This window comes from Tursiops truncatus, chromosome X, assembly GCF_011762595.2.
Source record: "Tursiops truncatus isolate mTurTru1 chromosome X, mTurTru1.mat.Y, whole genome shotgun sequence".
Taxonomy (NCBI): domain Eukaryota; kingdom Metazoa; phylum Chordata; class Mammalia; order Artiodactyla; family Delphinidae; genus Tursiops; species Tursiops truncatus.
Window position 1 is genome coordinate 79,007,930 of NC_047055.1, and position 12,207 is coordinate 79,020,136.

General features: G+C 40.2%; 1 protein-coding gene across 1 annotated transcript in view; it reads left to right on the forward strand.

The window, feature by feature from the left end:
* The window catches only part of TAF1 (TATA-box binding protein associated factor 1), an 82,023-nt gene that overhangs the window by 5,957 nt on the left and 63,859 nt on the right, over window positions 1-12,207 (forward strand). The window contains exons 6-10 of the mRNA XM_073798888.1: window positions 86-190; window positions 1,968-2,168; window positions 2,338-2,479; window positions 2,908-3,038; window positions 3,690-3,770. Of these exons, the coding sequence (XP_073654989.1) occupies window positions 86-190; window positions 1,968-2,168; window positions 2,338-2,479; window positions 2,908-3,038; window positions 3,690-3,770 (660 nt within the window). The remainder of the gene's footprint in view (window positions 1-85; window positions 191-1,967; window positions 2,169-2,337; window positions 2,480-2,907; window positions 3,039-3,689; window positions 3,771-12,207) is intronic.

The window sequence follows — 12,207 nt, forward strand, 5'->3', positions numbered from 1 at the left end:
TAGAATGCTGTGCTCATGGAATATTTTGTGTAGGCTTATTGATTATATTCTGGGATAGTAACTGGGTCTGCTGCATTCCTTGTAGAAACCCGGAAAAGATCCCGGAGCCCCAGATTGTAAATATGGAGAAACTGTTTACTGCCATACATCTCCTTTTCTAGGCTCACTCCATCCTGGACAATTACTGCAGGTGAGGAATTACTTCCTGTTGTAACTCTTTCCTAAGGAAATTGACAGATGAGGAGCTAGTCAGCCCAGAAAGGACCAATTCTAGTTGATTGAGATACTGTTTATACATCAAGTATGGGAAAGAGCAATATAAACTAAAAATGATTATAATACAAAAATTTTTTGCATCTTTTTATTGAAACTGGCTCCTTATTATGTTATTCAGTAAGTTAAATTTGAAATAGTTTTTTGAAAATACCTAGTGGTAAGAAGTCTAGAAACATCTGGGTGGCATAGGGAAATCAACCTGGGATTAATAATTTACTATAGGGACTTCCCTGGTGGTCCAGTGGTTAAGACTTCACCTTCCAATGCAGGGGGTGCAGGTTCAATACCTGGTTGGGGAGCTAAGATCCCACATGCCTTGGGGCCAAAAAACCAAAACATAAAACAGACGCAATATTGTAACAAATTCAATAAAGCCTTTAAAAATGGTCCACATTTTAAAAAAAATCTTAAAAAATATTTACGATAGTTAATTTATGAATGTTTAATTTGTATGTGTAAGATGGGTATGTTTTGATTATATTAGTCATGGTCATTTTGAGTATTGAACCACCCTGAACTGTGCTACTTACAGTCCCCAGCTGTAGTGAAATGGTTTTTTCCCCTCTTTGTTCTGATGGGTATAGAGATGCCCTTTGGTAACCTAGCTTTTACATGTTTTGTTAAGGCAATGTACAGAGGTCCACAAATGATGTGAGGAAATCTTTAGCACTCTTCTACCTTGTTTCCCCCCCACTCCCGCCCCACTTCATTTCTCTTGGCAATCTTAACCATTTTACCTGCTCTTGTACCTACTTTATTCCATTGTTTCTATTGCTTATTCTCTTAAAGCATCTAATAAGCACATTTTTTTTTTATCCTCTACATCTGTAATCCATTTCCCACCATATTTTGAGTATCACCTTCATATTGTTCCTGGAGTTCCTACCCCTGTAACTTTCTATTGAGATTTTCTACCAGTCCATCCCCTTCTTATGTGGCTACTTTTGTAGTCTCTCAGAGAGATCCTTTTTTACCTTCCCCTGTAACTCTTTTTCACATTTAGAATTTTCTTTCCACACCTATCTATTGAAGATCCTCCCTCTTTCTACTTTTCTGATTTTTTTGAAAAGTCTTTCCTTAGAATCACAGCTTCTTGTGATAGTTGATCCTCATCTGGCTGCTGCTTAAACAAGCTCAAATGTTTCTGTCCTGCATGTTTAGTCTGTCTTTTCTAGCACACTTTCTAATTCATCAGTTGTTTTTGTTGTTTTGTTTTTTATTAATTTACTTAACAAATGTTTTGATCTCACATATTATGTCAAGGGCTATGCTAGGTCTAGGGTAATAGTATGGTACTTGTTAGTTTATAAAGTGATTTTCATATGTAATCTTTATAGTAATCGTGTGAGGTATAGGCGTTTTAAATATCTCCATTTTGGAGATGAGGAAAATTAAGCTCATAGCTATTAAGTAATTTATCTGACATCATACAGTGAGTAGCAGAGCCAGTGTCATCTGAATCCAAATCCTGTAGTTTCCCTACTACTGACTCTTAAAGGTAGCCAGTGGGTAAAAAATTATCTGTCTAATCCCATTTGATACTCCATGTTATAATTTGTTTACGTTATTCGATAGACCTTAGATGGCATAATGGGGATAGAGAGCAAACAAGCTTGATTTTCCTTTCTCATTAGTTTACTAAATTTCCAGGGTTTCTCTGTATATAACTTTTGTGTTTTTGTTTTTGTTAGGCATTTGAGAACAATCTTTTTCGTGCTCCAATTTATCTTCATAAGATGCCAGAAAGTGACTTCCTTATCATTCGCACAAGACAAGGTTACTATATTCGGGAATTAGTGGATATTTTTGTGGTTGGACAGCAGTGCCCCTTGTTTGAAGTTCCTGGGCCCAACTCCAAAAGGGCCAATACACATATTCGAGACTTTCTCCAGGTAAGAATGAGAGGATAGGGAGGGGCTCTGGGTGTACATAAAAGGATATGTGGACTTGGGGGCACACCAGGAAAGATCAAAACACATAGGGCATTAGCAGGGGGAGGGGCCCTGGGGAGGACTTTTATCCTTACTTTGCCAAATAAAAAAAATTCGGTTTGTTGGGCAGGTGTTTATTTACCGCCTGTTCTGGAAGAGTAAAGATCGGCCACGGCGGATCCGAATGGAAGATATAAAAAAAGCCTTTCCTTCCCATTCAGAAAGCAGCATCCGGAAGAGGCTAAAGCTCTGCGCTGACTTCAAACGCACAGGTCATCAATTGTGACTGATTATATGTCCTCTCTGCCTCTCTCCAAGAAAGGAATTACGGCTTCCAGTTAAAAGGATAAACATACAGTTAATAAAGTAGAAAAAAATAATAAAGTCATCAAAAGGAGGTAGCAAATCTTCTAATTATGGAGACTCTGATTACTATTTAATTTTTTTTTTTTTTTTTTTTTTTTTTTTTTGCTATTTAATCTTGCCTGTCAGGAAATTCAGTGTGATTATTGGATGTCTTACATGAGATATAGGAAACCTAGCAGCAGGGCTTTTCTTTGCCGGACAGTCAGGCTAACTGTGGCTAGGCCTGATACCTTCTGGGACATTGCCTAGTTCAGTCTTGTTTCGCTATCCCTGTTGCTGTCAATGAAAGGGCCTTTGGAATTCAGAATGGTCTCATTTTCTCTATCTTTTCTAGGCATGGACTCAAACTGGTGGGTGCTGAAGTCTGATTTTCGTTTACCAACTGAGGAGGAGATCAGGGCTATGGTGTCTCCAGAGCAGTGCTGCGCTTATTATAGCATGATAGCAGCAGAGCAGCGGCTGAAGGTGAACACCTTCCTCTTAGGCACTACTTGTGCCTATGGGTTTTTTTCAGAGAGATGAGGGTGAAGACTTTTCTCACTGGCTTACAAATGATGGTTACTAGATTATTACCAACTATTTATAAAGTCAAACTGTATGATATACTCTGTGTACATCAGTTCTGGGGTAAACTGCATTGTAGCTACATACCAGTGGGAAGGCCTAGTGAGGGACTTAGGGCATATTGTTTTGCTTTGAAAATGGTTGCTCATTCATTTGGGTGGTGGTTTTAATCTCTGTTCTTTGTGAGACAGGTGTGTTAGCAGGAAAAGTACTTCTTAGTTGTTTTCTATAGCCTTCCAGGTGGGCAGAGATGATGATGGTGCTGGACATGTGGCTTAGAGAAGCATAATGTCCTTATCAGGCCAAAATAGGAAAGGTCTAGCTGGGGTGAGATAGCACAACTCTGTCCCATTGAGTTAATAAGCATCTCTATTCCGCTTCCTAATGGGCCTTAACTATCCACATGTATTAGCCTAAGGATGTAGAATGGTGATAGGTACGCCTAAGACTTTACAGAATCCATTCTCTATGCAAAATGGGCTTTTGGTGTTCTGTACTTGGTATTCAGTGAAACTTGTGCTTTGTCTTATGCATGGATTTGTCCTCTTCCAGGATGCTGGCTATGGTGAGAAGTCCTTTTTTGCTCCAGAAGAGGAAAATGAGGAAGATTTCCAGATGAAGATTGATGATGAGGTACGGCTTTAATCTTCATTGGTACATCCCATTTATCCTTTTTTTTAAAAAAACAGCTTTATTGAGATGATTGACATACAATAAACGGCACATATTTAAAGTGTACTATTTGGTACATTTCGTTGTATGTTTATACCTGTGAAATTGTCGTGACAAGATAATGAGTGTATCTGTCACCCCCACAAGTTTCTTCGTGCCTCTTTGAAATCCCTTTCTCCATTCTCCTCCCTTCTCTCTACCCTCCCTGTCCCTCCTTGACAACCACTGATGTGCTTCCTGTCACTATAGATGAGTTTACACTTTTTAGAATTTTAGGTAAATGGAATCGTACAGTTACATGTACTCTTTTTTTTTTATTGTGGTAAAATACATGTAACACAAAATTTACCATCTTAACCTTTAAGTGTGTATTCAGTAGTGTTAACTACATTCACATTGTTATACAGCCAATCTCCAGAACGCTTTTCATCTTGTAAAACAAACTATTACCCATTAAACAGTAATTCACCGTTTTTCCCTCCCTCAGCCCCTGGCAACCACCATTTTACTTTCTGTCCCTATGAATTTTACTACTTTAGGTGCTTCACCTTACAGTATTTGGGTTTTTTTTTTTTAACATCTTTATTGGGGTATAATTGCTTTACAATGGTGTGCTAGTTTCTGCTTTATAACAAAGTGAATCAGCTATACACATACATATGTTCCCATATCTCCTCCCTCTTATGTCTCCCTCCCTCACACCCTCCCTATCCTACCCCTCCAGGCGGTCACAAAGCACCTAACCGATATCCCTGTGCCATGCGGCTGCTTCCCACCAGCTATCTACCTTACATTTGTTAGTGTATGTATGTCCATGCCTCTCTCTCGCCCTGTCACGGCTCACCCTTCCCCCTACCCATATCCTCAAGTCCGTTCTCCAGTAGGTCTGTGTCTTTATTCCTGTCTTACCCCTAGGTTCTTTGTGACATTTTTTTTCTTAAATTCCATATATATGTGTTAGCATACGGGATTTGTCTTTCTTTTTCTGACTTACTTCACTCTGTATGACAGACTCTAGGTCTAGCTACCTCATTACAAATAGCTTAATTTTGTTTCTTTTTATGGCTGAGTAATATTCCGTGGTATTTATGTGCCACATCTTCTTTATCCATTCATCTGATGATGAGCACTTAGGTTGTTTCCATCTCCAGGCTATTGTACATAGAGCTGCAATGAACATTTTCGTACATGACTCTTTATGAACTTTGGTATTCTCAGGGTATATGCCCAGTAGTGGGATTGCTGGGTCATATGGTAGTTCTATTTGTAGTTTTTTAAGGAACCTCCATACTGTTCTCCATAGTGGCTGAATCAATTCACAATCCCACCAGCAGTGCAAGAGTGTTCCCTTTTGTCCACACCCTTTCCAGCATTTATTGTTTCTAGATTTTTTGATGATGGCCATTCTGACTGGTGTGAGATGATATCTCATTGTAGTTTTGATTTGCATTTCTCTAATGATTAATGATGTTGAGCATTCTTTCATGTGTTTGTTGGCAGTCTCTATCTTTGGAGAAATGTCTCTTTAGGTCTTCTGCCCATTTTTGGATTGGGTTATTTTTTTGTTATTGAGCTGCATGAGCTGCTTGTAAATTTTGGAAATTAATCTGTTGTCAGTTGCTTCATTTGCAAATATTTTCTCCCATTCTGAGGGTTGTCTTTTGCTCTTGTTTATGGTTTCCTTTGCTGTGCAAAAGCCTTGAAGTTTCATTAGGTCCCATTTGTTTATTTTTGTTTTTATTTCCCTTTCTCTAGGAGGTGGGTCCAAAAGGATCTTGCTTCGATTTATGTCACAGAGTGTTCTGCCTATGTTTTCCTCTAAGAGTTTGATAGTTTCTGGCCTTACATTTAGGTCTTTAATCCATTTTGAGCTTATTTTTGTGTATGTTGTTAGGGATTGGTCTAATCTCATACTTTTACATGTACCTGTCCAGTTTTCCCAGCACCACTTACTGAAGAGGCTGTCCTTTCTCCACTGTACATCCCTGCCTCCTTTATCAAAGATAAGGTGACCATATGTGCATGGGTTTATCTCTGGGCTTTCTATCCTGTTCCATTGATCTATCTCTCTGTTTCTGTGCCAGTACCATACTGTCTTGATTACTGTAGCTTTGTAGCATAGTGTGAAGTCAGGGAGCCTGATTCCTCCAGCTCCGTTTTTCGTTCCCAAGATTGCTTTGGCTATTCGGGGTCTTTTGTGTTTCCATACAAACTGTGAAATATTTTGTTCTAGTTCTGTGAAAAATGCCAGTGGTACTTCGATAGGGGTTGCATTGAATCTATAGATTGCTTTGGGTAGTAGAGTCATTTTCACAATGTTGATTCTTCCAATCCAAGAACATGGTATATCTCTCCATCTATTTGTATCATCTTTAATTTCTTTCATCAGTGTCTTATAATTTTCTGCATACAGGTGTTTTCTCTCCTTAGGTAGGTTTAGTCCTAGATATTTTATTCTTTTTGTTGCAGTGGTAAATGGGAGTGTTTTCTTGATTTCACTTTCAGATTTTTCATCATTAGTGTATAGGAATGCAAGAGATTTCTGTGCATTGATTTTGTATGCTCCTACTTTACCAAATTCATTGATTAGCCCTAGTAGTTTTCTGGAAGCATCTTTAGGATTCTCTATGTATAGTATCGTGTCATCTGCAAACAGTGACAGCTTTACTTCTTTTCCGATTTGGATTCCTTTTATTTCCTTTTCTTCTCTGATTGCTGTGGCTAAAACTTCCAAAACTATGTTGAATAAGAGTGGTGAGAGTGGGCAACCTTATCTTGTTCCTGATCTTAGTGGAAATGCTTTCAGTTTTTCACCACTGAGGACGATGTTGGCTGTGGGCTTGTCATATATGGCCTTTATTATGTTGAGGAATGTTCCCTCTGTGCCTACTTTTCTGCAGGGTTTTTATCAGAAATGGGTGTTGAATTTTGTCAAAAGCTTTCTCTGCATGTATTGAGATGATCATGTGGTTTTCTCCTTCAGTTTGTTAATATGGTTTATCACATTGATAGATTTGCGTATATTGAAGAATCCTTGCTTTCCTGGAATAAACCCCACTTGATCATGGTGTATGATCCTTTTAATGTGCTGTTGGATTGTTTGCTAGTATTTTGTTGAGGATTTTTGCATCTATGTTCATCAGTGATATTGGCCTGTAGTTTTCTTTCTTTGTGACATCCTTGTTTGGTTTTGGTGTCAGGGTGATGGTGGTCTCGTAAAATGAGTTTGGGGGTGTTCCTCCCTCTGCTATATGTTGGAAGAGTTTGAGAAGAATAGGTGTTAGCTCTTCTCCAAATGTTTGAAAGAATTCGCCTGTGAAGCCATCTGGTCCTGGGCTTTTGTTTGTTGGAAGATTTTTAATCACAGTTTCAATTTCAGTGCTTGTGATTGGTCTGTTCATATTTTCTATTTCTTCCTGATTCAGTCTTGGCAGGTTGTGCATTTCTAAGAATTTGTCCATTTCTTCCAGGTTGTCCATTTTATTGGCATAGAGTTGCTTGTAGTAATCTCTCATAATCTTTTTTGTTTCTGCAGTGTCAGTTGTTACTTCTTTTTCATTTCTAATTCTATTGATTTGAGTCTTCTCCCTTTTTTTCTTGATGAGTCTGGGTAATGGTTTATCTATTTTGTTTATCTTCTCAAAGAACCAGCTTGTAGTTTTATTGATCTTTGCTATCGTTTCCTTCATTTCTTTTTCATTTATTTCTGATCTGATTTTTATGATTTCTTTCCTTCTGCTAACTTTGGGGTATTTTTGTTCTTTCTCTAATTGCTTGAGGTGCAAGGTTAGGTTGTTTATTTGAGATGTTTCCTGTTTCTTAAGGTGGGCTTGTATTGCTATAAACTTCCCTCTTAGAACTGCTTTTGCTGCATCCCATAGGTTTGGGGTCATTGTGTCTCCATTGTCATTTGTTTCTAGGTATTTTTTTATTTCCTCTTTGATTTCTTCAGTGATCACTTCGTTATAAAGTAGTGTATTGTTTAGCCTCCATGTGTTTGTATTTTTTACAGATCTTTTCCTGTAATTGATATCTAGTTTCGTGGCGTTGTGGTCGGAAAAGATACTTGATACAATTTCAGTTTTCTGAAATTTACCAAGGCTTGATTTGTGACCCAAGATATGATCTATCCTGGAGAATGTTCCATGAGCACTTGAGAAAAATGTGTATTCTGTTGTTTTTGGATGGAGTGTCCTATAAATATCAATTAAGTCCATCTTGTTTAATGTATCATTTAAACTTGTGTTTCCTTATTTATTTTCATTTTGGATGATCTGTCCATTGGTGAAAGTGGGGTGTTAAAGTCCCCTACTATGAATGTGTTACTGTCAATTTCCCCTTTTCTGGCTGTTAGTATTTGCCTTATGTATTGAGGTGCTCCTATGTTGGGTGCATAAATATTTACAATTGTTACATCTTTTTCTTGGATTGATTCCTTGATCATTATGTAGTGTCTTTCTTTGTCTTTTCTAATAGTCTTTATTTTAAAGTCTATTTTGTCTGATCTGAGAATTGCTACTCCAGCTTTCTTTTGGTTTCCATTTGCGTGGAATATCTTTTTCCATCCCCTTACTTTCAGTCTGTATGTGTCTCTAGGTCTGAAGTGGGTCTCTTATAGACAGCATATATATGGGTCTTGTTTTTGTATCCATTCAGCCAATCTGTGTCTTTTGGTGGGAGCATTTAGTCCATTTACATTTAAGGTAAGTATCGATATGTATGTTCCTATTCCCATTTTCTAAATTGTTTTGGGTTCGTTATTATAGGTCTTTTCCTTCTCTTGTGTTTCTTGCCTAGAGAAGTTCCTTTAGCATTTGTTGTAAAGCTGGTTTGGTGGTGAACTCTCTCAGCTTTTGCTTGTCTGTAAAGGTTTTAATTTCTCCATCAAATCTGAATGAGATCCTTGCTGGGTAGAGTAATCTTGGTTGCAGATTTTTCTCCTTCATCACTTTCAGTATGTCCTGTCACTCCCTTCTGGCTTGCAGAGTTTCCCTTGTGTGTTATTTGTTGTTTTTCTCTTGCTGCTCCTAATATGCTTTCTTTGTATTTAATTTTTGACAATTTGATTGATATGTGTCTTGGTGTATTTCTCCTTGGATTTATCCTGTATGGGACTCTCTGTGCTTCCTGGACTATTTCCTTTTCCATATTAGGGAAGTTTTCAACTATAATCTCTTCAAATATTTCCTCAGTCCCTTTCTTTTTCTCTTCTTCTTCTGGAACCCCTGTAATTTGGATGTTGCTGCATTTAATGCTGTCCCAGAGGCCTCTGAGACTGTCCTCAGTTCTTTTCATTCTTTTTTCTTTATTCTGCTCTGCAGTAGTTATTTCCACTATTTTATCTTCCAGGTCACTTATCCGTTCTTCTGCCTCAGTTATTCTGCTATTGATCCCATCTAGAGTATTTTTCATTTCATTTATTGTGTTGTTCATCATTGTTTGTTTCATCTTTAGTTCTTCTAGGTCCTTGTTAAATGTTTCTTGCATTTTGTCCATTCTATTTCCAAGATTTTGGATCATCTCTAATATCATTATTCTGAATTCTTTTTCAGGTAGACTGCCTATTTCCTATTCATTTGTTAGGTCTCGTGGGTTTTTATCTTGCTCCCTCATCTGCTGTGTGTTTTTCTGTCTTCTCATTTTGCTTATCTTACTGTGTTTGGGGTCTCCTTTTTGCAGGCTGCAGGTTCGTAGTTCCCGTTGTATTTGATGACTGTCTCCAGTGGGTTGTGTAGGCTTCCTGGTGGAGGGGACTAGTGCCTGTGTTCTGGTGGATGAGGCTGGATCTTGTCTCTCTAGTGGGCAGGTCCACGTCTGGTGGTGTGTTTTGGGGTGTCTGTGGACTTATTATGATTTTAGGTAGCCTCTCTGCTAATGGGTGGGGTTGTGTTCCTGTTTTGCTAGTTATTTGGCATAGGTTGTCCAGCACTGTAGCTTGCTGGTCGTTGAGTGAAGCTGGGTGCTGGTGTTGAGATGGAGATCTCTGGGAGATTTTCACTGTTTGATATTATGTGGAGCTGGGAGGTCTCTTGTTGACCAGTGTCGTGAAGTTGGCTCTCCCACCTGAGAGGCACAGCACTGACTCCTGGCTGCAGCACCAAGAGCCTTTCACCCATACGGCTCAGAGTAAAAGGGAGAAAGAGTAGAGAGAGAATTAGTAGAGGTAGGAAGAAAGAAAGGAAGGAGGAAGGGAGGGAGGGAGGGAGAGAAGGAAGGAAGAAAGAAAGGAAAGAGGGAAAGAAAGGAAGGAGGGAGGAAGGACGGAAGGAAGGAGGGAAGGAAGGAAAAAAGAAAGAAGGTACAGTAAAATAAAATAAAGTATAATAAAGTTACTAAATTAGAAAATAATTATTTAGGGGAAAAAAAGGGAGAGATAGAACCTTAGGACAAATGGTGGAAGCAAAGGTATACAGGCAAAATCTTACACAGAAGCATACACATACACCCTCCCAAAAAGAGGTGAAGGGTAAAAAAATCATAAATCTTGCTCTCAAGGTCCACCTCCTCGATTTGGGATGATTCGTTGTCTAAAGGAGGGAAGGAAGGAAGGAAGGAAGGAAAGAACGAACGAAAAAAAGAAGGTAAGGTATAATAAAGTTATTAAAGTTAATTATTAAGAAAAAAAACTTAAAAAAAAACGGATGGATAGAACCTTAGGACAAGTGGTGGAAGCAAAGCTATACAGATAAATTCTCACAGAGAAGCATACACATACACACTCACAAAAGAGAAAAAGGGGAAAAAATCATAAATCTTGCTCTCAAGGTCCACCTCCTCGATATGGGATGATTTGTTGTCTAAAGGAGGGAAGGAAGGAAGGAAGGAAGGTAAGAACGAACAAAAGAAAGAAAGAAGGTAAGGTATAATAAAGTTATTAAAATTAATTATTAAGGAAAAAAATTTTTAAAAACGGACGGATAGAACCCTAGGACAAGTGGTGGGAGCAAAGCTATACAGATAAATTCTCACACGGAAACATACACATACACACTCACAAAAAGAGAAAAAGGGGAAAAAATCATAAATCTTGCTCTCAAGGTCCACCTTCTCGATTTGGGATGATTCGTTGTCTAAAGGAGGGAAGGAAGGAAGGAAAGAACGAACGAAAGAAAGAAAGAAGGTAAGGTATAATAAAGTTATTAAAATGAATTAAGAAAAATTTTAAAAAAAGGATGGATAGAACCCTAGGACAAGTGGTGGAAGCAAAGCTATACAGATAAATTCTCACACAGAAGCATACACATACACACTCACAAAAAGAGAAAAGGGGAAAAAAATCATAAATCTTGCTCTCGAAGTCCACCTCCTCAATTTGGGATGATTTGTTGTCTATTCATGTATTCCACAGATGCAGGGTACATCAAGTTGATTGTGGAGCTTTAATCTGCTGCTTCTGAGGCTGCCGGGAGAGATTTCCCTTTCTCTTCCTTGTTCTCACAGCTCCCAGGGGCTCAGCTTTGGATTTGGCCCCGCCTCTACATGTAGGTCACTGGAGGGCGTCTGTTTTTTGCTCAGACAGGACGGGGTTAAAGGAGCTGCTGATTCGGGGGCTCTGGCTCACTCAGGCCGGGGGGGGGGGGGGGAGGGCGGGGCGTGGAATGTGGGGCGAGCCTGCAGTGGCAGAGGCCGGCGTGACCTTGCACCAGCCTGAGGCCCGCCATGCGTTCTCCCGGGGAAGTTGTCCCTGGATCCCGGGAACCTGGCAGTGGCGGGCTGCACAGGCTCCCCGGAAGAGGGGTGTGGATAGTGACCTGTGCTCGTACACAGGCCCCTTGGTGGCAGCAGCAGCAGCCTTAGCATCTCCCACCCGTCTGTGGGGTTCGTGTTTTTACCCGCGGCTCGTGCCCGTCTTTGGAGTTCCTTTAAGCAGCGCTCTTAAACCCCTCTCCTCGCACACCGGGAAACAAAGAGGGAAGAAAAAGTCTCTTGCCTAGACCTTTTCCTGGACTCCCTCCCGGCTAGCTGTGGTGCACTAACCCCTTCAGGCTGTGTTCACGCCGCCAACCCCAGTCCTCCCCCTGGTCTCTGGCCAAAGCCCGAGCCTCAGCTCGCGGCCCCGCCCACCCCGGAGGGTGAGCAGAGAAGCCTCTGGGGCTGCTGAGTGCCTGTCAGCACCGATCCTCTGTGCGGGAATCTCCCCGCTTTGCCCTTCACACCCCTGTTGCTGTGCTCTCCTCCACGGCTCCGAAGCTCCCCCCTCCGCCACCCGCCACCTGCAGTCTCCGCCCGCGAAGGGGCTTCCTAGTGTGTGGAAACCTTTCCTCCTTCACAGCTCTCTCCCACTGGTGCAGGTTCCGTCCCTATTCTTTTGTCTCTGTTTTTTCTTTTTTCTTTTGCCCTACCCAGGTACGTGGGGAGTTTCTTGCCTTTTGGGAGGTCTGAGGTCTTCTGCCAGCAT